The sequence below is a fragment of the Podarcis gaigeae genome, assembly GCF_964106915.1.
Source record: "Podarcis gaigeae genome assembly, chromosome: 2".
Taxonomy (NCBI): Eukaryota; Metazoa; Chordata; class Lepidosauria; order Squamata; family Lacertidae; genus Podarcis; species Podarcis gaigeae.
In genome coordinates, this window is record NC_139679.1 from 51,134,798 (window position 1) to 51,161,260 (window position 26,463).

The following is a 26,463-nucleotide window of genomic DNA, read 5'->3' on the forward strand; positions in this document are numbered from 1 at the left end:
CATAATGTTAAACAAGAGTTTCCAATGGCTTGAGCCAATTTAATCATATACTCCTGATTATTTTTTACTATCAAGGGGCAGTTCAAACACCAAAATCAAAGGCTTTTCTTATGTTTGATCATTTATTTAAGCCATCAGATGTGCATACTCAAATTATCAACCCAGCCAGACAAAAAAAGAAGAGAGAAACTTCTCAAAATTTAAAAGTATTTAAAAACATTATGCAAGACCTTACCATGATTAATTGCTGCAGTTTTAAGCAAATTCTCATTTAATTCCAATAAGAAACCATGAAGTAGTAACCTGTGGATCAGCTGGAAATATGGCAGAAGCTACTGTGTAACTGGGACTCTTAAAGTCAGTCTGACCACTATCTGTATTAATGCAATATTTTTCATCCTCCTTTTATATTAGGCTATAAGCTCCTCGATGGCAGGCCCTCCTCTATTTGTTTTTTTACTGTTGTGCTTATGAATAATCATAATATTTATATAAAGAAAAAAATGATCAGTAAGTCAGCTGCCTCAGTTTAACTTATTTTCTTTTAAAACAGAGTTGAACGACATGCTAAACCAAACAATGGCTTAGTCTAGCTCAGCAGCAAAACAGCAGGGGAGGAGCAAAGTGCCTGTGGTCTTTTCAGGAGACAGAATGTTTGCTCATAAGGACTAAGTCCTTAGCACTACATGCCAGCAAGCAGTACATCTCTTAGCCTAAACTACCAAACAGGGTCATCACTAAGACAGAACAGGATCAATACAGATAGCCCATTTTAAGTTCTTTGGAGGGAAAGTGGGACAAAAACATGACTGGAAAAGAAAGATGAGCAGGAATCCCAGTGGTCAGGAGCAGTGTTTCAATTACCTTGCCTAGATATTCACTCTCAGTACAATCATTGCACATATATTAATCCACATTAGGTATCTAACTTCACTTAAACTTTATATGGATACTAATTACCAAGAGCAATCACTGCCTAAGTATACAGAGGTGACATACAGTCATACCTTGGATCCCAAACGCCTTGGTACTCAGACGTTTTGGCTTCCAAACGCCACAAACCCAGAAGTGAGGGTTCCTGTTTGTGAATGTTCTTTGGAACCCAAATGTCTGATGGAGCTTCTGCGGCTTCTGATTGCCTGCAGGAGCTTCTTGCAGCCATTCAGAAGCCGTGTTTGGCTTCTGAACGTTTTGGAAGTCGAATGGATTTCCAGAACGGATTCTGTTCAACTTCCAAGGTACGACTGCATATGTATTTTGAGGCCAGGGAGGTGGGAAGAGCCAAGTGCAAAACAGTGTCTCAGAGAGCACATTCGCTCTTCTACAAATCATACAGCAACCTGCCAGCAGGAACCAATTTACCTTCTACTCATCTGTACTCCAGAATACATTGAAATACTGGGAAGAACTGAATGTTGTGATGCTGCAAACATTCCACCGGCAAAAGCATTTCTGCTTGCTTGCTTGTACAATCTCCCCTCTGCTCTTCTCATGTGCAGTTCTGGGGGTTCTCCTGACACTTCAGAGTGGGTTTTGGGGAGGCGGAAAGCCCCAGTGCAAGTCCTTACATGGGCTTCTGTTAGTGGGACAAGTTAGTTGAATCTGGCCCATTTTGTTCTATAGGACATCCCTTGGGGATGTAGAATATCTCCAAGGTCAGTATCAGCACGACCTTGTATAAATGCCATCTTCTCATAGCAGAAGGGCAAGCTACAGCCAATACTTCCTGCCTTTGAAAGGAAACCGCGCCTGTGCATTAAATGTGAAAAGAGCAGAAAGATAGAATGAACCAAAGTCTTGCTAAATTCCCATGATGTTCTTTACATGAAACCTATAGTAAACATCAGTACAATACAATTTCTTCAAAAGCAGGCAGAGTATTTGCCTGACAAAACAGCATGCTCAGAGGGGCTTGTATGGTGAAGCCTGATATGTTGTGCACCGTGCACACTGCATTTAACAGGTGTGCTCTCTGACAGTGTGACAGTGTCTCTGATGGTGTGACATTGCTGCACACCAGGCTGCCTTCAGTTCACTGCAGCTTTTTTTCTATGAGGTAAAAGTTTTCCAAGGTTCAGTAGTCAATGCTTTTAGAATAAATACCCCTTAGGTACTTCACACAACATTTACTGTCACCAAAGCTTTCTCGGTGTAGTTGATGATTAAACACAGCAGCAAAGAGCTGGCATGTACATGAGAACAATTTCCTAGACAAAATTAGCTTCCATGCAGGCAAAAGTGCATCAGACAGCAACTAACGAGTACTTTCACTGAACTGCAGAAGACCCTCTTAGAGAGATAAAAAATATATATAACAAAGCTATGTCTCTGACGCGTCTAGAATTCTAATGCAGAAATGAAGTGAAGTTTTCTCTCTCTCCTTCGATGTCTGCTCTGGGATACTTGAGTCATGTTGTATTTTTCTCTAGAACTGCATGTAAGATAACAATTAGGGAGACCAACAAACAATTAGGCAGACCTGATGAGTGGTGGACCTTGGGATCTCAAATTTCAGTAGTGCCCTGGGTGACTCTGAAAGTTCCTCCAATCAGCGAACTTCCTTTGAGCCCAGATATAATATGGTCTGCCACAACATAACACGCCAAAGCTTCATTAACTATATGCTAGCTCCTTACAATACTACCGTAGCATACACTGACTATTGTCATCAGATCAAGGCCTACTCCATACTCCCTCTTTGTGATGAGCAAAATAATTCTCAATCAGTTGGGAATGGCTCCCGAGTGAACTCAGAAACAAGTACCACAAAGGAATGTGAAAGAGGTTGCAAAATTCATTTTGCATGGCCTTTGGCAGTTAAAAGGAAAATTATGGCCATGAGATATATTTTCCAGTGGTCGTTGTACTACAGCTCCCATCATCCCTGACCATGTTGGTTGGGTCTGATGGGACTTGTAGTCCAAAACATCTTGAAGGCACCAAGTTCAGGAAACCTGGTTTAAACCATGTTGAGTATGCACATGTCTCACATCAGGGCTGGGAAACCTGTGGCTCTGTAGGTGTAGGACTCCTACTGCCATCAGTTCCAACCAGCATGGCCAATGGTAATCACCAAGGTGGCCACACTTTCCCCTGCCTTATATAAATATATGCTTCCCTCGCTCCATATTTTATTGTGTTTTTAACCAACATGGTATTGAAGTACAACTGTGAATTCCTCTTAATTTCAGACCTCCCCCGCCCAATCCATCATTTTATTGGCAACTTTCATGCTGAGAAAGTTAACAGCCTCTAATTTGGATATTTTCATGAAAATTTATTCAGAGAACTTGAGGGAGAGAATGTGTGTGTTATTGAACAGACTGTTCCAGATATGCATCTTTATGAATCAGTTTGTCACAGCTGTATCTTTGAGCCAATGAGAGCCATCTGCACTGCTCACTTCCATCCTCTGTTGTAAATCACTTCGCCTAATTAGTTCCAATTAAGTGCTTCAGGCAATTTCTTGATCTCAGTCATTTTCTTCATTTAATTGTAGTAACACATTGTGCTATCCTTACGATCAGCACTTTTCACAGTATTTTAATCCAGTAGCTAAAGGGGTTAATTGGCCTGCAGGGTATACAGAAGGACATGATAGGAACCTCTGCCCTCCTGTCAGTTTCAAGTAATTAATAATAATTAATTGTTCTTCATACAAAAAATATTTCCACAGATACAGAGGCATTAAGATGTGGGGAATATGGCTTTAGTTTTCTCACTGTAACACTGGCACTTCTGCCTCATTTTCCAGTGTTCCCTTCACATTGCAGCGCTTGTGTTATGGAATTGTGGATTTTTGACAGGTATACTGACATGTCACACTAAATTTTATTCACATCAGTGGGAATGCTGTGACACGACAATCAATACTGGACAACATCATCGCTCTCCTACCCTTTCCATAGAATCATAGAACTTTAGAGTTGGGAGAGTCCCTCAGGTTAGATTATCTAGTCCCACCCCTTGCAGTGTAGGAATATGCAGCTGTCCCATATAGAGATTATACTTGCAACCTTGGCGTTATCAGCACCACACTATAACCAACTGAGCTATCCAGGCTGCTTCTGTTTCCCCTTTGATTCCTGTATAAAAACAACAGAAAACCCCACTTGGTTTTCTGAGTTAAGGTGGCAGCATTCCCCCCTCCCCTGGAATCAAATAACATGGAAATGAACACTTAAAATGCACCACATTCCATCGGTTTTATTAAAGTGGCTTTTGCACTACAGTGGTACCTCAGGTTATAGACGCTTCTGGTTACAGACGCTTCAGGTTACAGATGCTTCAGGTTACAGACTCTGCTAACCCAGAATTAGTACCTCAGGTCAAGAACTTTGCTTCAGGATGAGAACAGAAATCGTGCAGCAGCAGCAAAATGCCCCATTAGCTAAAGTGGTGCCTCAGGTTAAGAAGAGTTTCAGTTTAAGAATGGACCTCCAGAATGAATTAAGTTCTTAACCTGAGATACCACTGTATGTGAAACTGTAAATATAATGTTGAAATCACAGTTAGGGTAACATCAGAGAAATGGAATGAAGTGCTGCGTGAACACAGTCAATGACATGCAGGTCCAGGGATGTATTCTCTAATGATTCCCATCAGCACAAGAAATTCTGTTTGTACAACAAGACTTCCATCCCATTCCCTCCATACCATCCACTCTCAAACCTGCTGCAGATGGTTGAGTGAAAATCTAGAGCAGATCTAGGGGTCCACAAGGAAGGGGAGGGGGAGAATATTCCATTGTGCAAGCAGAAATCCTTGCACTGATGGAACTTTCATCTCAGTGGATTCCACCCACTAACATAAGACATACATATAAATTGCACCCATGTTGTAAGGACTTCATCCTCACACATTCATGAAACCATCACTATTGAATGCTACAAGAACGACCAATTTATTACTCTTCTTATTCTGTAAAAATGACCATGTTTACTGATTTTATTGAAGCTAATGACTTGAGAGTAAAACAGAAACAAAACCCAATGCACATAAGCCAGATTTACTCAAACAGGCTATTCGTAAAGAGCACAAATTTGAGATGTGTGTATAGAACAAGCATGGCGAGTCAAGCTAATAATCTAATAATAAATACTCCCTCATTGCAGGGGTAAGATAAAACACACACTCTCTGCAAGAGCTTCTATCTGTGTCAGAGGAAACACATTCTAGATCAATTTGTACTGGTGAAAATATGGTGTAACTTCATTGACATTAGACCACCTCACTGCTATCTCTGACAGTTTGGCGAATGTTAAGTGCACACTACCAACAAAGCAAAACCTTCATCTGGAATTCATTTACGGACTACCGCAGCATTAGATGATAATCACTACATTTTAGGTACAACATCCTCACCAATGTATCCATCTTAATAGTTAAAATTAGTCTAGGTGAAGCCTTTTCTTGTAGAGAACTCACAGTAAAACAGGCTTGATCATAATTAGGCCTGGCAGGAGCAGACTGTCAATTACAGAACAAATGCAAGTAGAGCCAAGTGACATATATCTGCCTGCAGCTGTTACAGATGCTGCAGGATGACATTAAACTGGAAACTGCACCACTTGATTAATGCCTTGAGGCAATGCTCAGGTAATTATTGACGTAAACAGGGTCAGCACTACAATGGCTGCTTTGGCACAGATTGCTGTACTCTTGTATTTTTGAGAGGGCTAAAGATTTTTGATCACACACTAAAAGAATGGAAAAAGTAAGAAAACAAGTAGAAGAAAAAGGCCCAAGAGACTGGCCAAACACGAAAGCAGAATTGGCTCTCAGTTGAAAAGGGCGAGTCAAAATTGCCATAAAGAACTAAAGGAGGTTTGAAATCACCCACTGCATTTTATCCCCTGGAGATGTGAAACTCTTATACAGTGGTACCTCCGGTTACATACACTTTAGGTTACATACACTTCAGGTTACAGACTCCGCTAACCCAGAACTTTGCTTCAGGATGAGAACAGGAATCGTGCTCCGGCAGCGCAGCAGCAGGAGGAGACCCCATTAGCTAAAGTGGTGCTTCAGGTTAAGAACAGTTTCAGGTTAAGAACGGACCTCCGGAACGAATTAAGTACGTAACCAGAGGTACCACTGTATACAAAGAAATAAAGAAAATGTCTGTTTTATATGTATGTGACTTAAACATCATTTTTTTTCATTTGATCAGGAAATGTAATGCGTATACAAGTGAATAAAGAGGGTGACATGATAGATGAACAGAGAACTAAAAAACGAATTATGCCTGACGCCAAATAAGAGAGAGTGACCTGGAGAGGAGCAGAGAAAAGTTTGCTCTGCATACTCTTGGATGTACAATATGATAGGTCAAACAGCCAACCATGCCAGTCACAACCAACAGCACAGAATGCAAGGAGTCACAGGTTGGAGCAAAGGAAGAAAACTCAATTTGCCTATTACAAACAATGGATCTTAAGAGTCAAAAGCACAGGTCTTTTGCATCTACCATTAAAACCAGATTGTCATAAAACTGGAGATGCCAGGAATTGAACCTGGAACCATCTTCATGTAAAACAGGCACATTAGCACTAAGCAACAGGCCCTCCACACCAAGTTAAAGGAGTCTTAGGGGAAAGTGGTCTTCGTTTCACCATGTTCTCTGTATCATTCCCTTTTTCATTACTACAGTCTTTCATAATGTTATTTTTCTGCATTTACAGCACAAATTATGGGTACTATTCTGTCCACCAGTGCATGCAGATATTGAAGGAAATATTTAAAGTCATACCGAAAAGCAGATTTGCTCTGTAGCTTTATTGGAAAGAGATCTATTAAACACCTGCACATGTGCATGCTAAAGATACATCACTGTAGAAATACACCATTCATTCAAGCAAACAACCTGCTGGTTATTTGTTTTGATTTTAGTCATTTTGTCATTGAGCTGCTGCTCAATGTCTTGTCTGCATGATCAATTTGTTGACATATACTTGGATTTATTTCAGGTGAGAACATTCTTGGAGCATATCCTCTAAAGCTTAACATAGCATTCAAGCTCACTTTAGAATTCCATATACAGTAATTTACAAAGGCAGTTCAGTTGACCCAAAGCCCTTACACATCTAAATGCTGCTTTTCTAGTACATATGGCAGTACCATTCAAAGAGCTATGACAATTATACTGTTTATAGCTCTGAAAATGGCGCTGCCATCTGCACCATGATTCACCAGGAAGGCAGAGTTCAACAGGTGGACAGTCGTTTGGTCTGCCGATCTAGCATGCTAAGTTTGTAGCTATCACCCCGGGAACTGGACTGAAAACAAAACAAGCACAACATGGATTGGACAGAACACCTTCTACCTTCCAACTCTGTGAGAAAGTTCATTTTCCAAATTTGTATTATTAGCAACTGGAGAAAATTCTATTTTGTTGGTCACATGGGATATCCCAGTAGCCAATAATTTCTCATACACCACCTTTTGCCACCATTTAGCCAGTAAGAAGCTTCTCAGAGGTAGAACAAGTTCTTCTTCTCTTTTCAGATGCATCACAACAGAAGAGGAAAAGAATATTTGCTTGTATGATGTCCTGTTTGCAGGTATATCTTCTTTGCTGCAGTGCAGTGTAAAACACTCAATTTTCATGACAATGTTTGGCCAGCATACACATTGGACAATGATTCACAAAAGCATTCCTGTGCTTCTCCACTTCAGTATCTCCTCAAGATGCCCTTCTTTGCTCTGGCTTTTGACACCTGAGATGTATATGGTATTTTTAGCACCCATTTTGTCTTTGAGATTGTAATTTTTTTTAACATTGTGTTTTAATTGTTGTACCCCACCCTGGCACTTTAGGGTGAAGGATGGTAGTAAAACAAACAAAGAAATAATCATTTGCTTTCATTCTTTGTGTTACATTGTATGCTGTGCCATGTGGCTGCTTGTTAACAGGCAGGGAGGCATTGTTGGGCTTTGAATCCACAAGCATTGCCATGTAGAACCAATGTCACTGCTGGTAACAACATCCTAGTTATTCTTTGTACTGGTGTACCACCAAATCTCCCAGAACAAGAGCTTCTTTCCTTGGCTATGTGAATTCCAGATGAAATGCATCCGTATATAAGAAGATGCTAGCAACAAGAAAACTTTCTTTCCTAAAATAGTCACAGTGGTTGAGTTGGGCTAGCTATGCGTGTTTCAAGCTGAAAAAATGCCATTTAAATCTTGAAGTAAGCAAAGCTGGATTCTGCATAGCATATATATGCTGCAAAAGTGATACATACTTTGCATGCATTTTATTTAGAACAATTTATTTGTTCCATGAAGAAGAACAGAGAGCAATGCATGGCACACCAAAGCCTGGCTCTTAGGAATGGAAATTCTATTAAGTCTCCCTCCCTGATTCTTCTGAGATTTAAATCAGACACTTTCAGCAGTCCAGCCATATTACACAGTAAGTTACCTCTTATGCCCCCCCTTTTTTAAAAAGCTGTGGCCTCAGGATGCTGAGTTCTGTGCTCACTTACCTAATTTTGCACTTTTCAATGCTAAAGCAGAATGATTCATGGAATATACACAGCCTTGGCCTTAATGGACACACCAGAAAATGCACGAAAGAGGAGAGAACAGAAAAATGCTCTTCTTTTGACACATTATAGATGCCCACAACCATTACTGAAATAAATGTGCAGAATTTCAGCTTGTTTCAGGCCATTCATCAGTGACACAATTTCCCCCTTTGGATCTGGGCTTGATTTGAGCCAAGGGAGATAATTAAAAATAAGTAAATGCCTCCAAATACCACTGAGGAGCCAATGTGAAGCTGTCCTAATGGCACATAACTGGGATGAGGGAAAAGGTGGGACATAAATGCAATAAATAAATAAAAACCCACGGTCCAGCTGCTCAGAGTGGGGAATGGAGAGGGTAGCCAGCTCCAAGTGAGACCGACTCAGAGTTCAATGGATCCCAGACCAGCTCAGCAACGCCCCCTCCTCTCCCTCTGCTAGTGAAGAGCCTGGCAGTATGTCTCCTGCCTGCCCCCTTTGGAGGCGGAAGATGGTGATCAGTACCAGAGTGATGCTTGCAGAGGAAGGGACACCACTCAATCCAGCACCTTGACCCCTCCACCACCCAAAGTGTGGCATAAGGGGATCTTGGATTGCTCTGTAAATAGCGGAATAGTGAATTCATTTGCTACAGGAAATTCTGGGGTAGAGCCACATGATCCTCATCTTGGAAGCCCTCCCAATAACCTAGGAAAGTTACTGAGATAACATTAAAAATTGTTTCCTGTGCACACCCTGCCACCTATTTGCACTAAAGTACATGCTGCAATATTATTTTCATATGGCCTTATAAAATGAACCTCAAGTCCCCTCATATTTTATTTTCCCTTCAGACCAGTTTGATGGAGATTTTGAACATACGCAAAATAATAATAATAAATATCCAAGAAGATCAAACTAAATGATGTGTTTTGTTTATAAATAAATAACATTAGTTCCTTGCAGACTTTGATTTATCTTATCTGCAGTGAGTGGGCTTGATGAAGTTTAATGAATTGCTCAGCAGAATCATAGTCAAACTAGTCCTCATAGTCATTTTTGCAACCTGTACCTGCAAAATAACCTAACATTTTGCAGACCACAACTTCCCGCTTTCCAGCCTGTCAGAGTTAATCATTTCATCACAATTGGTACCTCAGTACAGTTAATTCCCTTCTAAGATGAATCACTCATTTCTAATATTGCCTTAGCAACATGAACGTATTTTTACGTTGGAGTCTAATCAAAGCTGCGATTGAAGACTTGACAAATATGGTCTGTCCTTGGCATTGGCAAATTGCAGACTATGTTCTTGGTTGAACTCTTAGCATCCCACTAAGATGTTTCAACAGGAAAATAACAAGTAGATGAGCACAACACGTCTGGCAGGGTTATGGCAGCTACAAGGTCACAGAGTTTCAACTGAAAGAAAGAAATGCCTTCTGAAATTGGAGATAGTTTTAGTTGTTATAAACGGAACATCTTTTGACTGCTGTTCACCATCTGTTAATGCTATGTCAATGCAAAGCCCTGGGCTTAAATTCCTTGTTGTTGGCATACCTAAAATGGAATTTCACACACCTTATCTTACAGCTTTGTAGCATAATAACTCATTGGTGGCTACCTGCTAAATAAATATTCACTCATATCATAGGCAGCCAATGCCATGCCCTCCCCCCCCCCCAACAACCCTAGCCAGGATGGCCAGTGGTCAAATATCACGTTGGGTACCTCTGGGAATTTGCTGCTTTTAACTGGCGTTCAAATCATGAGTTCAAGCCATCATCAGATAGCTTCAACATCATCATCAGATTGTTTTTGGTTTCAGGAAGAAACCATAAAGAAGACACTTGCTCACTGCCCACTTAGCTCTGTATGGATCTTTCACACAAAAAATGCATGAATTTTGCATTTTTCCGTAATTTATTTTAACATGCACTGCTCACTGGGTGTCAGGTAGCATAAATTTTTGTAGCTTATCTTTAAAGCCTCTGAAAACAGTAACATTTAAACTACAAAATGAGACATGCAGATACAGTATAGTGGCAGCTTGGGATGAAAAGAAATACCGTAATAGTGCATTTCCCTGCTATCTTTCCCTCTTGAGTCATTTTGGACAGTTTACTCCAGCCTGAGAAAATGTTGCTTTAAAAATACCCAAGGTATTATGTGGACAAAGCTGACCCCATAATAGGAAATCTTGTATTGAGAATGTCTGTTAAGTGCCTTCCATCTTCCTCCTTAATGAGTTCATCTTTTTTCAGTAAATTTTTTATTTAAGTGCTCTTTGTCACACAGCATGGGCTGTTAAGATTTTCTTAAACATCAGGATCAAATAAAAATAGCTTTCATCTACAAGGAGCTGGGTTGATGTTTGCCAATGAACATTTTTGCCCATGTACATGACCCTTAGTCATTTTACCAGACTTAGATTCTGTGCTCACTTGCATTATCTTGAGCTCAGAATTCCTGGACCATCTTGTAGCCTTTTGTTATGCTTCAGTCCTTGTTTGTAAAGTCAAGACTAAGAAAGTGGGTGGGAACTCATCAGGAGGTAAGTGCAAATGGGTTCAGGGAACTCATTGAAGCCTTGTCTAGGAGAAATATGCAAAACTGAGGACAATATCAGAGTGGTCCCATGATTTACTTCCTTCCAAAATATTTTTTTCAGTACCCTTCTTGAAATACTGAGGTTTAGGTACTACTTCTGGCAGCAACATTTAAATAATATTTTGTGAGTCTTAACTACCAGATCCATTCCCTAAGACATGGGTTGACAAGCAAGATATTAAGAGAAGGATGACATTCTGTGGTGTCCTAACCATTTGTTCTGCTTTGTGATAAAATTCTTTTAAAATCTTCTTTTGCACATCTATAGATCACCATGCACAACAATATTTGATGCCTATCACTGTACTTGGCAACAATAATAGCCAGCTCAGTACACTCAGTATAAAATGTGCCACCTGTCCTTTGGGCTACAAGAAAATGGCACACTTCATAAACAACTGCAAATTCCTTGCCCTGAGCCTCCCTTTCTATTAACTTTCTTAACACCCCCACTGTTTAGGGACAAGCATTCTTAAGAAAAGTGCCAGGTGAGGCAGCCACCACCACCACCTTTATTTCCCCATTCTAGCATTTCTCCAGAATGCCTCAGGACCCAGGCCCATGCCTGCCACTGAAGCCCCATCTCCCAATCCCTTGCCCCCCGAATAAAATTGCTGGGGACCAACAGGGGGGCTTGGAGTGGTCACTGTAGCGCCCCTTGTTTAGGGCTTCTCAGTCCTGTAACTACTGAACAAGCCATTGAACAAGGGGAAGTTCTAGGACGTCCATTAAAATGAATAAATACACACATACACACACGGACACACATGAACACAGAAACATGTAATAAAATAAAAGACTTACAGAATATGTTCAGGGTTAGACAGGAACTGGTCTATTGCAGAACAGCAGGAGGAACTTGGAGATAGTGGAACAGCCACTTTTAGTGCAGGAGGGAGGGAAGGACAGACACAGTGGGACAAGGGAAGAAAGGGAAGAAAAACACAAATTATCACCGTTACCCATCAATTAAATTCCTAATTAAACATGCCTAAGCAATGTGAAAGATGTAAGTACTGCAGGCACCATGCCAATGCATCTACCTTAGAACAGAAACATTAATAATGTTATTTAATACAATGTGCCATCTGCTTCATTACTGTTAACACCTTACGTCATTCAAATAATGCTTGTATATTTTGTCTTCTGTAGGAGCTCATGTCTGACTATCATCACCAAACTCCATATCTGATCCCTAATTTGGATTTGCTTTTGGGTGGTATGGTAAGGTTATTTAAGAGATATAATAATGCTCCAGTGTAATTGTTCACATTACCTAAGTACAACAATAATGAAATCCACACCACGCAGTTGCTTCTGGATACCTGGAACCCACCTTTAAGATAATTGATGGATATTTTTCAAATAGGATTCATGGTGTTTAGTCAATCTAGCTCAGTATGGTCTACACCAGTAGTGCAGTTCTCCAGATGCTGGCCTCTAACTGCCTGCATCCCTGACCATGCTGCCTGGGGCTGATGGAAACTGGAATCCAAGAAGATTTTGAAGGCCACACATTCATCCCACAAAATCTATACAAATTGCCGTACCCCCTTCAGGGTTTCAGAAGAAAGTCTTTTCTATCCTTACTTCGAGATTCCAGCGATTGAACCTGGGACCTTTTGCATACAAACATGTGCTCCACCACTGAGCTACAACCTCAATTCTTTTGTGTACAGGGAAAGTGTTCACATGTACAGAGACTTTCATGGGGGTGAACCAAAGCTGTTTGCTTCCTCCCCCCCCCCTTATTTTAGTGATTGCACATGCATTCCATGCTAGCTCATTACAAAGAATAGGAGAGGAACACGGTGTGTTCCCCACCCAGTCCTTTCCTTTCACTTGATCAAGTTACGCTAGCTCTAAGTAAATAAATACGAAATCAAAAATCACTTCCAATTTAAGACATGATAAGGACTCAGTCAAAAATACACTGGTAAAGCCAAAAGGAAATTCTTTTGAATTCTCATCATGTCTGGCATTTCTGCTGTTAATGGTGTTTTAATCTTATTTTTGGTTTTAAATTTTATGAGGTCAGCATGCGGAGGTGAGGAAAACTGACCGACTGAGCTGCTTCAGCAAACCCCAGTGTCAAACAAATAAGCTCTAAATATAAATACTAATCTGTGATATTTTTGATAATGTTTTCAGATTAAGGAAAGCCAGCGGGCGATTTCTGAAGCAACAGAGCAGAGATACACATTATTCTGTGGTGTGCAAACTGCAGCAGACAAGAAAAGCGTTGAACTCATTTTGACAACAGACACCACATGATGGCAAGTTACAATGAACTGCCTAATATGCAGCACAGAGAAGAGAAATGCCCCCATAAATGGCATTCTATCTCCCACAATTATGGAGTCTGATGGCATAGAGATTAGACTCCGTCCCTCATTTGAAGTTAGAGGCAACTGTATTAATGTAGGAGGATAAAAGAGAAACAGAGGATGAGGTCAGAAACTTACTCATCTTGTACAGAGTCCTGTCTGCAACAGAAGACCATAAAAGATATTTAAGGCAAGGGAGATATGTGAGGAGCTACAAAGCAGATATGGGTATATTGCTCACACAATGTGTGGGCTGCTTTCTTGTTTAAAAAATACAAGATAAATCCCATAATTGCTTCTGTAGGGGAAGATGTAAATGAGGGGAAGATGTAGCAAGAACTACCAGGATGTCCCCTTTTCACTTCTGTTTTCTCTCTTAATTCCTTCTCTGGGTGACACTCTCCTATATAAGAAGTCACTTAAATGTAGTGGTATTTAGTTGTAATAAAGTGTTGCATAGGACAGAGGTTTGACAACACTGCAAAAAATGCACCTCTGTTTTCATGTACTTGGAGGAGTGTTTTAGGCAACTCACATTTTGTCTAATGGCAAATCCAAACTGACCTATTGGAATAAAGATGGACAGATTTTACATCTGCACGGTTCACTCTACAGAAACTAACTGCTTTAACTATGCCAACCCAAGACTATGAAGCTGCCTAAAATTATCAACAGAGGTATGCAATTCAATAAGTTGCCTGTTTCACCCAAGAGACATACATAGAAGAAGAAAGAAATATAATTCCCCCCAGAAATGTTCTGCAGTCAAATATCTGGGCATATGGATAATGCAAAATCTGAATAACTTATCAAAATATAACCACAGGAAATGATTACATAAAGTTAGAAATGAACTTAAATCATTGGGCACAACTAAATATATCGTGGTTGGGGAAGATGGTCATTTAAAAATGATATTAGCAAAAGAGGGTAGAAAGTTTTACAACCACTTTGCTGGAAAATTGAGCCCTTTCATCACGTAGTGGTGCAATAAAGTGCAAGGCAAACCCCATAGATTGGGAAAATTATAAAATCAATGTTCATAATTTAATGAAGTAACTAGTATTAGTGGGAGTTGCTATTTGGGAGTGGGTTTGGTATTTTTTCTTGTTGTTATTTTATATTGCTGTTATATTTATTTAAAAACAGACCACAAATACATATATTAAAAATAGCACTTCATCAAGAATCTGCCCAAATTTCTTTTCAGAAAACTCTGGGGAAGGAACCAAAAGACACTTGGTAACACTGTGTTTGTAAGCAGCTTTCATAACAGCTTGAGAGATGAGAATGAAAATGGATGAGCCCTTTATGTGAAATTACGCAACCGTCTCATTGTAAAAGCAGCTGCTGAAAGCAATTGCTGAAAGCATTTGCCAGCTTTTTGATTGGGGGGAGGGTGGTATGTACATTGTCAAGAGCTCTGCTACGTCAGAAAAGGCTCAGAAGTAGAAAAGGTCGTAGACTGAATACAGGCATAGTCCACCAGATATTTAAAAATAGACTTTGAATGAAGCAAAACAGTTTGTGTTCTGTAGGACGGGAAAAACAAGTTCCTGAAAATAGTTTCTTCAGGTAACCTAGTCCTATGAGATGCTGCATTGTGATAGTGCTCCATAGTATTGAATAGTAAGTTTCTTTCTGGGGTGGTGGTGGTGGGGGAAACCTTTAAATATTCAGAGACACAAAGGTCATTAAGGAAGAAAACAGAGAATCAGTGTGAATCTTCTTGAACTGACTTTCCAGACATCACCAATCCCTTCAGCTCCCAATTTGTTTAACAGGATGAACTACCACATTAAATCAGGAAGACGAACCACCAAGATGCTCCCCCCAACAACATGCACTGGGCAGTGACAGAATTTGTTCTACAGGCTAGCCACAGCTTTGCAACTAGGATGCCATTTCTGACCTTTGGGATCCTGAAAAGGAAACATTTAACACCACTTCACTTCAATTTTTTCTGCAGCTGTGGAATAACTAATGAGTCATTTTGTGTTCCCTCATCAGAAAATTATCTTGTAGCAAAGCCTAACTGAACACAGAGTCTTTGTTGCTTTCTGATTACTGTTCCTTATTGATGTTAACAATTCCAGCGAGAAAACAAAAGTTCTCAAAGTGTTGTTCTCTCTGACATCCCGCCTGCACTAAATCATACAGCAACACTAAAACTATCTCTCTCATTCTAGTCTTTCTCCCTCCCTCCCTGCCCACAGTTTCTATTCTGTGATGGAGACTTAGAGGCTTGCACCAAGAATGTCAAGAGCTACCATGGACTGCTCCTGTCAGGGATTGGTAGGCAAAATGAATACACTGTACTAATCAGACCTGATATAAATAGCAAATAAGGAAACTCTTCACTTGATCAACCTTCGGCTTGCTGCACTTCTCAAGGCAAACTGCTGACCTGAAAGAATCTGGGCTGGAGAATATACCTTCCCGTTCTGGATTGAGTAATTGCTTCCCATTGCCCAAGCTTGGATTTATCCTGAGGTTGCTGGATACAGATTTCCATTGTGTGTTTCTCTTAAATAACTAAACTACATTCACAATATAGCTGGTTGCCTGGGGCACTAGGACTAATAAAAACTGTATGCCTCTTTTGTCTTCTGCTGCCATCTATTTTTTGTTGTTGTCACCTGTCTCGAGAGACAATGGTGTGCACCTCCAGGGCTGAAGTCAAGCTGCTGGAGAATCACAGTGCTTGCTGTGGCTGTGGAGACCGGAAACTCATAACTGATGCCTCCCACCAAAGTGACCATCCTGGGGCTCACACCTGAGCAGTGCATATGGAGGTCCTTGGCTGCCTAGATAACAAGACCTGCCCCCTGCCGTCTCGGCCTCACTTGCTACTGTGGTCCAAGGGAAAGCAGACACAGAGAATCAGTTTCAGGAGCAAATGACATTTGGCACCAGCTTAGCTGCAGGACTTGCTGGAAGATGCAGCACAAGATGCAGTCCAACCGTCTTCTTGACTCCACTCTGGATTTGTGTAGGGTTTATGCCTTAACCATCTACTACAAGCTGAGATACTCATTCAATTGAATGATGACATTTTTAAAAATAGCATCACCAGTGACTGCTACTATGAAATGGCCAGGTTAGTACTATGCAAATCTTCCTCTGCATAGAAATCCACGCCATTATTCCATGGCCTTTTGGCTATCACTTTTTGTGGGGAGGAGGGTCTTATCAGGGGGGTTCAGGCCAGAGAGGAGACAGTTTCTTGATCAGCTGACAGATAGAAATCAGACAGGCTGCTGGTGCAGAGGAAACTTGGTGGCCTCCATTCGTGACAGAATGGCCAGATTTAAGAAAGGCAGCAGATTTGGGAGCTGTGAATCAGTCAGCGACCCTGGGTTGGCCCTCTAATGTTGTATGACTTCCTAGACCAGGAGTATTAAGGGCTGTGGCATGTATATCTCAGTTGGAATTACCTTTAGCTCCTCCTCTGACCATCAGGCCCTGGGTTGCGCCCAGAACTCCAGTCCAACTCACAAGGTTCTCAAGTTTAATCATGGTGGCACCTGATAATGCTGGGAAGAGCAGCTATTATACGCTTGACCTGCCTTCCCCATTCAAGAGCGACTGCCATGGAAAATCTAAGGGTATTTGAAAAGTCAAACATTACCTATCATGCTATGATAATGGTTCAATATTTGCAACCCCAACGGATTTTCCAGGTGGCATGACATCTGATGTAACTACTACACAAATAATACTTTCCTTTATCTAATTAAGCGGCTTGAACATAAGGTGAGGTTGGTTGGTGCATCTCTTTATTACACAGGAGAACAGTAGGAACAGAGGGGAAGTCTGAACAGGTTTCTAACATTCAACATGAACAAATATTGATCTTGCATGTTAGACAGAAAGGTTATCCCTTTGATGTCCGAATCCAACCAAATTGGACAAGCAGTAGAAAGAAGCTCTGAGCACCTAAGATCAAGGTCCCCACTTTGTCTGAAACACTGTATGAAGCTCTTCACCTAACAGTGATCAATCTGTCTTTCATTCTCATTCTCCAGATTCTCATGGTACTAAACTAACATTGTACAAATTTTGTGCTAAGACCTCTGAGATACGAAGACGTGAATGCCATGAATAATGGAAAATAAATATAACTGTTACTCAAATGAAAGGCCATGTGGGGGAAAGCAAGGATGGATTTTATACCAAGCAGTGGCTATGCTGGTGGCTAAAAAGGCATTCAGATGCAATCAGATTAGAAATCCTGAAAACACAGATAAAGTTTTAATTTATCAGCAAAGACTTCTTGCTAATTAAAAAATTTGATTCAAGGTAGCAGACATTGAATAAGGGTTATTACCATTATTGCCAGTCCAGGAGAATGCAAATGCGATACCTGATAAGGAGGCAATGTTTCTGCTGACAGAAGTGCTTCATGCTTCATCTCATACCATCATAGCTATTCTTACACTTCAGTGATTGGAAGAACATTCTGTTACGCTCTTAAAGAAAATTCATGAACACTAAGACTATAAAAAGCTATCAGTCATGATAGCTACATAATACATCCAGAATCAGAGCCAGGTACACCAGTGAGAGAGGGCTTTTGCTCCTATGACCTGCTTGTGGGATTTCCAGAGTTATCCAGTTGGCCACAGTGAGATGATGATGGACTAGATAGGCCTTTGGCCTGAGGCAGCAGGGCTTCCTTAGGAAAGGAAAAAGAAGATGACAGAAGAATCACAACCCACCCTGAAGGATTTTGTGAACTGGGAAAGCAAAATAGAGATGACTAGTAACTGTCAAATATGGATGCAGGCAAGCCACTGGGAGCAAGCATAGCTGCCTGCATCTCATCTGTGAGAGAAGCATTAATGGAACACCTGGGAAATTGTTGCGAATGGGCTTCAGCGACCCATAAGGACATTATATTCCTATTATATGGCAATGCTCCCAAACTGCACAATGCAAAAATTAATTCATTATGCAAGCTGGTTGGGCAAAGCATATTGAAATAGGAAACAGTCATGCATATGAAACAGCACAGATATTTAATTTGCTGAAACAATATTTAATTTAAGTTACTTAGCATGCATACTCAAGTCAGAAATACAATGTCACAGGACTGACAATTACACTGAAACCAAATTGTGGACATCCGGTGCAACCTTAAGCAGCAAGGTCATTGTTTTTCATTATCCTTCAAAACAATGACTCTGTTTTGGAAGACCTAAAGAGATATGCTATGGCTGTGATACATTGCGAGAGAAGGAAGGCATAGATCCACCTTTACTCCTCACACTAGCCCTTGGTGTGGCATACCCAGAGTCCTGTTACTATAGGTAGGGTGGCAACTGGGAAACAGTGGCCTGCAAGCGCTCCAGTTGGAGAACAGCCTTTACCAAAGGTGTCATGGGCTTTGAAGACACTCGAACTCAGGACGCAAGGGGAAAATGTGCTAAGAGGAAGGCACGCTTGGCAAATCCACACCATGATCAACTCCCGCCCGGAAACCAATGTCCCCACTGTGGAAGGACGTGTGGGTCCAGAATTGGCCTCCACAGTCACTTATGGACTCATTATTAAAACCGTGTCTATGGAAGACAATCTTACTCGGCTACGAGTGATCGCCAAAGAAGAAGAAGGTAGGGTGGCACAGGGGAAATATGACCAGGATCTCTCTATGCATGGTGGTAGTAGATTTCAAAGGTACAGGGCAGAGCTTGCAGCTGTGCCTTGGCAATCCAATTTATACTTGCTATTTTCCCAACTAAAACAACAGTGGCATCTGTCAAAATTGCAGAGGCAGGTTATTAATTGAGTTGCACACTTTTTTTTTCTTGTCTCAGTTTTTAAAAACAATATATTACTAATAAGCAACCCATGACAAATATGAAAACAAAATATTAATCACCAAACATTAAATTGTCAAGCTATGGTGGGGTGAGGGTCTTGAATTGTTGGCATCTGAATTTCAGCACTTCAGCCTCCAGCTGGAGAACCACAAGAACAGCCTTACTCTAAAGATATGTATCTTTTCTGTTTCCAATCAAACTCTGCCTCCAGTTTGGTCAGCTCTATATAAAAGAGCCCACAACACACCTGGGAGAAATTGTCATGCCAAAGGCAGTTCCTAAAATGCAGATTGGTTCACAGTCTCTGATACTGACTTGGCTCTTAAGTTCAGCTCATACCTGCACTACTGCTTGCTAAATCTACCAAGGGAAGATCCAAAGCACACATTTAAAGTTACATGACTTCTCCCAAAGAATCATGGCAGCTGTAGTTTCCTCATAACAGAGCTATAATACCCAGCACTCTTAGCAAACTAAGTTCCAGGATTCTTTGTGTGTGTGAATAATTATGTTACGGATCTGTGCTAAGCCTTGGCTTCTGGTTTGTTGTGGTTTGCCCCAAAGACCATTCCAGCATTCTCTTTATTAGGCTTCCAGGCTATACCTGGCTCAGACACCGACAGCTCTTTCATGCTGCTTATATCCCAGCATGGCAATAACAATTTAAAATAAAGTTGAATGCATCAGCATGCCAGTGGCTTCCAGGCTCAAGGTGTCCTGGATGTAAATATATTCATCTCCAGAGTCAACACCACACACAAGGATGGCTTTATCTCAAATCTTATAACAAAAGGTTTCAGCATTCAATGTTATCTCTCTCTTCCAGTGTAGACTCCTATTAGAATACATTTTACTTACTGTTGGTATTTTGAAGCTCTAACTTCCTTTTGCTACCCATCCTTCTACATTCTCCCATTGTAGAAGATAAACATCTTGATTTTATTCAGTACAACTATAAGAGGTTCTCTCCTTTGCAGGATTTATAACTCTTGCTACTGAAACTTTCAAAGCTGGGTAACTGCAGCCCTATTCAGAACACTGTGCAACACTGAACGTTAGTGCCCTGCAGCCATAGGTTGGGATGCTCACAGGAGCCTGATTATCCACACTGTCAGAGCATCCAAATGCATAGGAACTGTCAGATACAGATGGGTCTATTTTGTAAATGGTACACATTGAGGATATTACTCCAGGCACTAAAAGGAATGTAGACTGCTAAATGCAACAGAAAGAAGCTTTGATAAGAAGTGTGGATTCATTCATCATGCCAGAGCATATTATGATTGCAGCTACAACACGTACTAATACAGTGGTACTTTGGGTTATATACACTTCAGGTTACATACGCCTCAGGTTACAGACTCCTCTAACCCAAAAATAGTACCTCGGGTTAAGAACTTTGCTTCAGGATGACAACAGAAATCGTGCAGCGGCGGCGCGGCAGCAGCGGGAGGCCCCATTAGCTAAAGTGTTGCTTCAGGTTAAGAACAGTTTCAGGTTAAGAATGGACCTCCAGAACGAATTAAGTACTTAACCCGAGGTACCACTGTACACAGCTAGAATACATCTGGTTGGCCACTGTGAGAACAGGATGCTGGACCACTGGCCTATGTGGAAATCTTAAGATATTGTCAGGTCCTACTTCCTGCTAGCCACTTGTTCTTCCTGCAATATTCACATGAAGCAGGGTCAGCATCAGCACCTGCCACAAGGCTCCCCAGCACTTATTCCTGGCCTGTCAGTTAAAAGCTACCATGTCAAAATCCCTGCAATATCTCAGAGCGCCCAACACAGTGCTGCTCCAGTGCATTTCAAAACATTAGATTTTCCCCCAAATTCATTTGCAATTGGATGGGCCCATAAAAGGGCATCGTCAAACCTGGAATCAGCCCTGTACACAAGAGCAATTTCATGATTGCGCATCTAAGGAAATCATTCCAAAACATTCCCCACATACTCAAAAGTTACATGGAAAAAGCTAACAGAGAGATTGGTGAGTATATCACACCTACTCAGCAAATGCAATTATCACAGTAGCTTCATATAAGAAGATTTAGTAAGGATCATTAATATGTTAATAGACATTCCAAATACTGGAAGGATCAAAGGTGTTAAGATTAAAACATATCTCAAGGTGATAAACCCTACACATAATACTTCATTGTTAAACCATTTCTAAAAACAACTTTAACACAATTATCACAAGGACAGCAAGATGCCATAGCCATGGATAATGGGGCAGGGGATACCACAATTAAATTCGCTAAACTTCCAGACAGAGCCAAAGTACTTGTACTCTTGTGATTATTTTTTGCCTCAGTAATTGCAACAGTCTTTTATACTCAACAAGTAATTAAAGAGAAACTGGATGTATTTTAGACATTGAAGGTATTCAGCTTTAGTGCAATTAAACAACTCAGTCAATTTTTCCTGCTTTGATTCTGCACCTAGACACTGATTCCTGCAGACGCTACTGGCCTTTGCCCTGTAATGGCAGGACTTAAAACAGCAGCACATACTATTTGGGTTAATGATCTGTCATCAATGCGATGCGGCTTGATGGTGCTTATATAATGAGAATTCAGGCTTCATGTCTCCTATCGATCCAGCAGCCACAATAGCATGCTTGACTGTTGTATCTGTAACATTCATGCTGGATTAGATATCCAAGATGCCTGATCTTTAAATGTAAAGCAGAAGGGTTTGGAAGACTAACACAATGCTTGACAGTGAGGGCATTTCTGAAAATACTAAGAAAGAGGGCCAGATATTAAAAACAACAGCAAACATGAAAGGGAAAGAGACAGAGATCATTGCTAAGGCAGTCAGACAGGTTCTCCACTAGCCTTTTATGTCCTGCTGTGTGCTTTCTCATCTGCCTCTATTTACATTTTCCCCCTCCTAGTGGTTGGGGGGGCACTCAGGGTTCACTTCCCTGACAAGGACACCTGCTGCTTGAGAAACCTCAGGATGGTGGGTAGGAGCAATGATGATAAAATTACCTCTACAGCAGGCAGTTCACATACATTTCAGCAAGAGAGGGGTGACATATTAGATGTTTATACCTTTAGAGCTGCCTGGACTTTAAGCTTTACAGCTTTTGAAAATGCACAAACACTCTTTGTAGGAGTGTTGACAACGCTCTTAAGGCGTCTCTGCATTCTAACTGTTAATCTGTCAAAGGCAAAGCAATAGTGAACTATTGTAAATGGATTGCCGCACCGAAACAAATAAATGGTCAGTTCAAGCTCATTGAGTAATGTTTTTCTGTCAATGTTCCATTCCAAAGATATTCTGGACTAGGTCTTAAAGACCAGAAATGGTATAGCTGTTTCTCAACGTTAGACAGCAGTTGGTTGCTCACACCACTGAACATTCTTCCAGACCAGCACATAGCTGACTACCTTGCAAGGACAGGAGTTCTAGCCTGATATTTCCAGCACACTTTATACATGCATGGGTGTTTATTTTTAATGGAAGAAAATCCAATCATGTGAGCCCTAACCAGGAGTCTGGAGTGGCCACAAACCCAAACCATGTTTCCTTCACCATAAACTACAGGATGCCATCTCTCCCCCTCATGTACCAATGTACATATCTTACAAATAAGGACACTTTATGCATCCAGGCATGGTTCCACAAAAGCTTAGTGTATCACAGTATTTTGAGTTTCTATTTTTTTTAAAAAAAATCACCAATCAACTTTGCAATTTTTTTAAAAAAAGTCCTTTAAAATTTCACCAGGAGTTAGTACATATTTCCTCCAATATATACATTTTTGCAGTTTTCACAATACTATGCATTTCTGTATGTTATTTTCACTAACATATGCATTTACATACATACTTTCTCCTAATATACACATGTTTTGGTTGGGGAATTGCATCATAAAATTTGGAATGTGAATTTCAAAAAGATAACTTCATTTTGGCTCAGAAATGGAGGATCTCTCCTGGCCCTAGGTATCGTCTATGACTGGTTGGAGTTGCAGACAGCTGTGAAGCCAAGGCACAAAATACAGCAAGATGCCCAGCATCCTGGAGATGCCAACCAATACTGGCAAAACACCTTGTCAAAACAAAAGCAAAAGTGCAAGACAGCTCATTAAAGAAATTCCAGCTTTCTTTTCATTTCTTATGATGTCTTGTTTAATTATCTCTGAAGTTCAGTTCTGGGATTTTAAAATGCATTTTCAAAGTAGAAGTTAATGAAGGTTAAATTCTAAGTAAGTGGGCCTTTATACCGATTCATTTTGAAATTAAGATGGATAATTAAGAAAGCAGGTAGCTTGTGGTGCTGCGAAAAGTGAATTCTTCCTTCCCTTTATCATAACAGCATTTGCTGAGAGATATCTGTACAATATGTTTCCATTAATCTGTAGATCCTACCCATTCCGCTTTTAGCCTCTTTCATCACCTGCCTCCACCTCAGCCTCTCTTTTGAAGTTCTTGCTTTTTCAGCAAAAGGGCCATGAAATTACTTTCAGTTCCCACAGTGGAAAGTCAACATGGAAGCTGAATTTTGGTTGAAGCAAAGGCATTTCTTCTGCCTTGAATGGGACAATCAGCACTCAGCATGCAAGTTTGTCTGCCCATGGCAGCATTTGCCCTGATGAAAATAGTTTGTTGCATGCTGCTAACCAAATGTTGGGTTCAGATTGCCATGCATCTCTCCCCAGGGGAAAGATTATTCCTTCATGTGTATTTCCTGTGTTTAGTGTGCTGCCATTGCCCAATATTTTATGTCGGTATTGACTACAAGAAAAATTAAAACACATATTTGTGAACATGAGCGTCACATAAGAACAAATAAATCACAGGCTGTATTAGTAAAATTCCTTTCTTGCATGTAAGCATGACAAGGAATCCCCACAATTTTGCTGTGTAGAATGAGTACAAACCTCAGGGGAAGAATTGTATAAACAGTTAAAAATTAGAGAAGTATTTTGGAAACATAAGTTAGGTACTTTGTTACCAAATAGTTGCAATGAAAATGTGGACATACTGTTTCATGTATTGATTTACTTAATATATATTCTAGCTATTGCTTGTGAGTTTTTGGCTGTGTAAAAAATATTAGGATGGCATGCATTGTATGTATATGTTTGCTGTGTACTGGAGTTTTAGCTTAAATTCACACACAACATATCTGTGGCACAAAGATTAATGTTTTTATGTCTAGCTCCTTCTCCTGTTAAGGTACAAATCAGGGTCAAACTGTGAGCACTCCCCCCTGCCAGCAATTAATTCCAGTTATCTGTAGCTGAACAAAAGAGGGTTTCTTTCAATGCCAGTTTTACTTTTTTTTTTCTTATTCTGCAGTAAATTTAAGACACTGACTTCACTAAAGACCAGGACCCACTTCTGTCAACAGTGAAAGAACATGTTTTCCACAGTCCTGGGCGGAGAACTCAGAAATATGAAAATACCAAAGGCTTTCCTCCAACCTCTAGTACTATCTATAAACCAAATGACTATTATATGTAAGGCAGAGTCATTGCGGACCCACTTGCAGTGACCCCTCCCCCAAGAAGCAAGGCCTAACCCATGAAGGTGAACAAACTGGACATGACTTGCCGCTCCAGGGGGACAGGCTCGCCTTGGACTTTATTAAGTGGGAATGGACCTCCTGATTATCAAGAGTGATGTGTGTAAGTTCCTCGTCAATGGCCCCTGGGCAGGCTATTTGGAGTCAACATCCACCATACCCCTGGCAGTACACCTGAGACCCCTACCATCTCCACCATAGCCTACTACCCAAGGACCCTAGCCGGTTCCACATCTGGCTGAGTTGGCTTAACAACCAACATCATATGTATTTTACACATTTTAATGAACTGAATATAATATGGGGGCGTGCAGAGTGTGTATACGTGCTTAGCTTTTTTATTAGTTGCTATATGGGGAGAGGGGAGTGGCCTAATGCCAAGGCTGGATGGGGAGGGCCAGTTGGCTGCTCGATGTTCCCTCACTCACCCACCTACTGTGGCTTTGCCGGCCAGGTGAAGAGGCCTCCTGTGCCCAGCTTTGGGAAGAAGGCAGCAGGGCTCCAAGATCCTGTCAGCAGTGCTCCTCCTTCCCTAAGCTGGGCAAATACTTCCCAAGCTTGGGGGGAAAGGTGTGATGCTCTAACAGGGTCCAAGAGCCCCCCCTTCCTCGCAAAAAGGTGGTGGTACCGTTGGGTACTTCCAGGAAAAAATGCACTGACTTTACCACTTAAAGGATGTGATTTAAAGCCCACGATTTTCATAATGTGGTACTGTTTGGGTGATGATACTAATTAAGAATTAAAAATATGAGTTATGTATGTGCTTTGATATGTAAACAAACAAACCTTTATTAACTGGTCCACCAAATGGTCTACAAAAAAAGAAGTTTGAGAGCTACCAGCCTAGAGTTTGTTTTTTTACTTAGGTGGAGAGCAAAATCCAACAGGACTAATATAGCTACAGGCTACTCAGGATTCTTTTAAGAACGACATTCTGTTAAATGTAATGAAGTCTTCCCCATCAAAGTATCAATTTAAAAGCTCTTCAGAGAGAGGGAGAGTAATAAAAAGCATACACAAAAAAGCAACGCATAATGATATTTGCAGGCAAGGATATGAAGAAGAGTTGAGAAAAAAGGTTCTACAATAAATGTAGCAAATGAATGCAAATGCCACTGCTTTGACAAATATATGAATGTTACATCTAAGCAAAATACATAAATTTAATTAAGAACTTGAAACTTCTAATGTTTTCAATCCTCTAAAGAAACTCTTCTATGTCCAAGCTGAGGAAATTAGGCAAGCTGTTTTCTATTATACAGAGATGTTCACCATTAGGATATACGAAAGGAAACATACCCATGACCTTTGATTCCTCGCAAAGATGGAAGCCAGTTGCATCATTTTCCTGTCACTCCTAAACTGTATGCATTATAGTTTGATGAAAACTGAAGCTTGTAACTTAAGGCATTGGAAGCTAGAGATAACTCCTTTCTCTATGCTGGGATGCATGTATGTAGACCACCACACCCACTCTGGCAACACTAATAAGTCACTACAGCCCTGTGGAAAGCAGGATTCAAATGTTATGCTTTTTGTTTTTTGTTTTTACATATTTAAAATATTTATATCCAGCTTTTCTATTATGAACTATCAAAAGTGCATTCATAAATCCATAGACATCTGCAGCTGGAACAATCCCAA

The 26,463-nt window shown here is 40.6% G+C and overlaps 1 protein-coding gene across 7 annotated transcripts in view; it reads right to left on the minus strand.

Moving 5' to 3' along the window:
* The window catches only part of HTR4 (5-hydroxytryptamine receptor 4), a 177,108-nt gene that overhangs the window by 32,735 nt on the left and 117,910 nt on the right, over nt 1–26,463 (minus strand). For 2 of the 7 annotated variants that reach the window (XM_083719508.1, XM_083719509.1), the window contains exon 7: nt 11,925–12,000. The exons of the other annotated variants lie outside the window; for them this stretch is intronic. In XM_083719508.1, coding sequence (XP_083575634.1) covers nt 11,940–12,000 — 61 coding nt within the window. In that variant the 3' untranslated portion in view covers nt 11,925–11,939. The remainder of the gene's footprint in view (nt 1–11,924; nt 12,001–26,463) is intronic. 7 annotated transcript variants of the gene reach the window in all.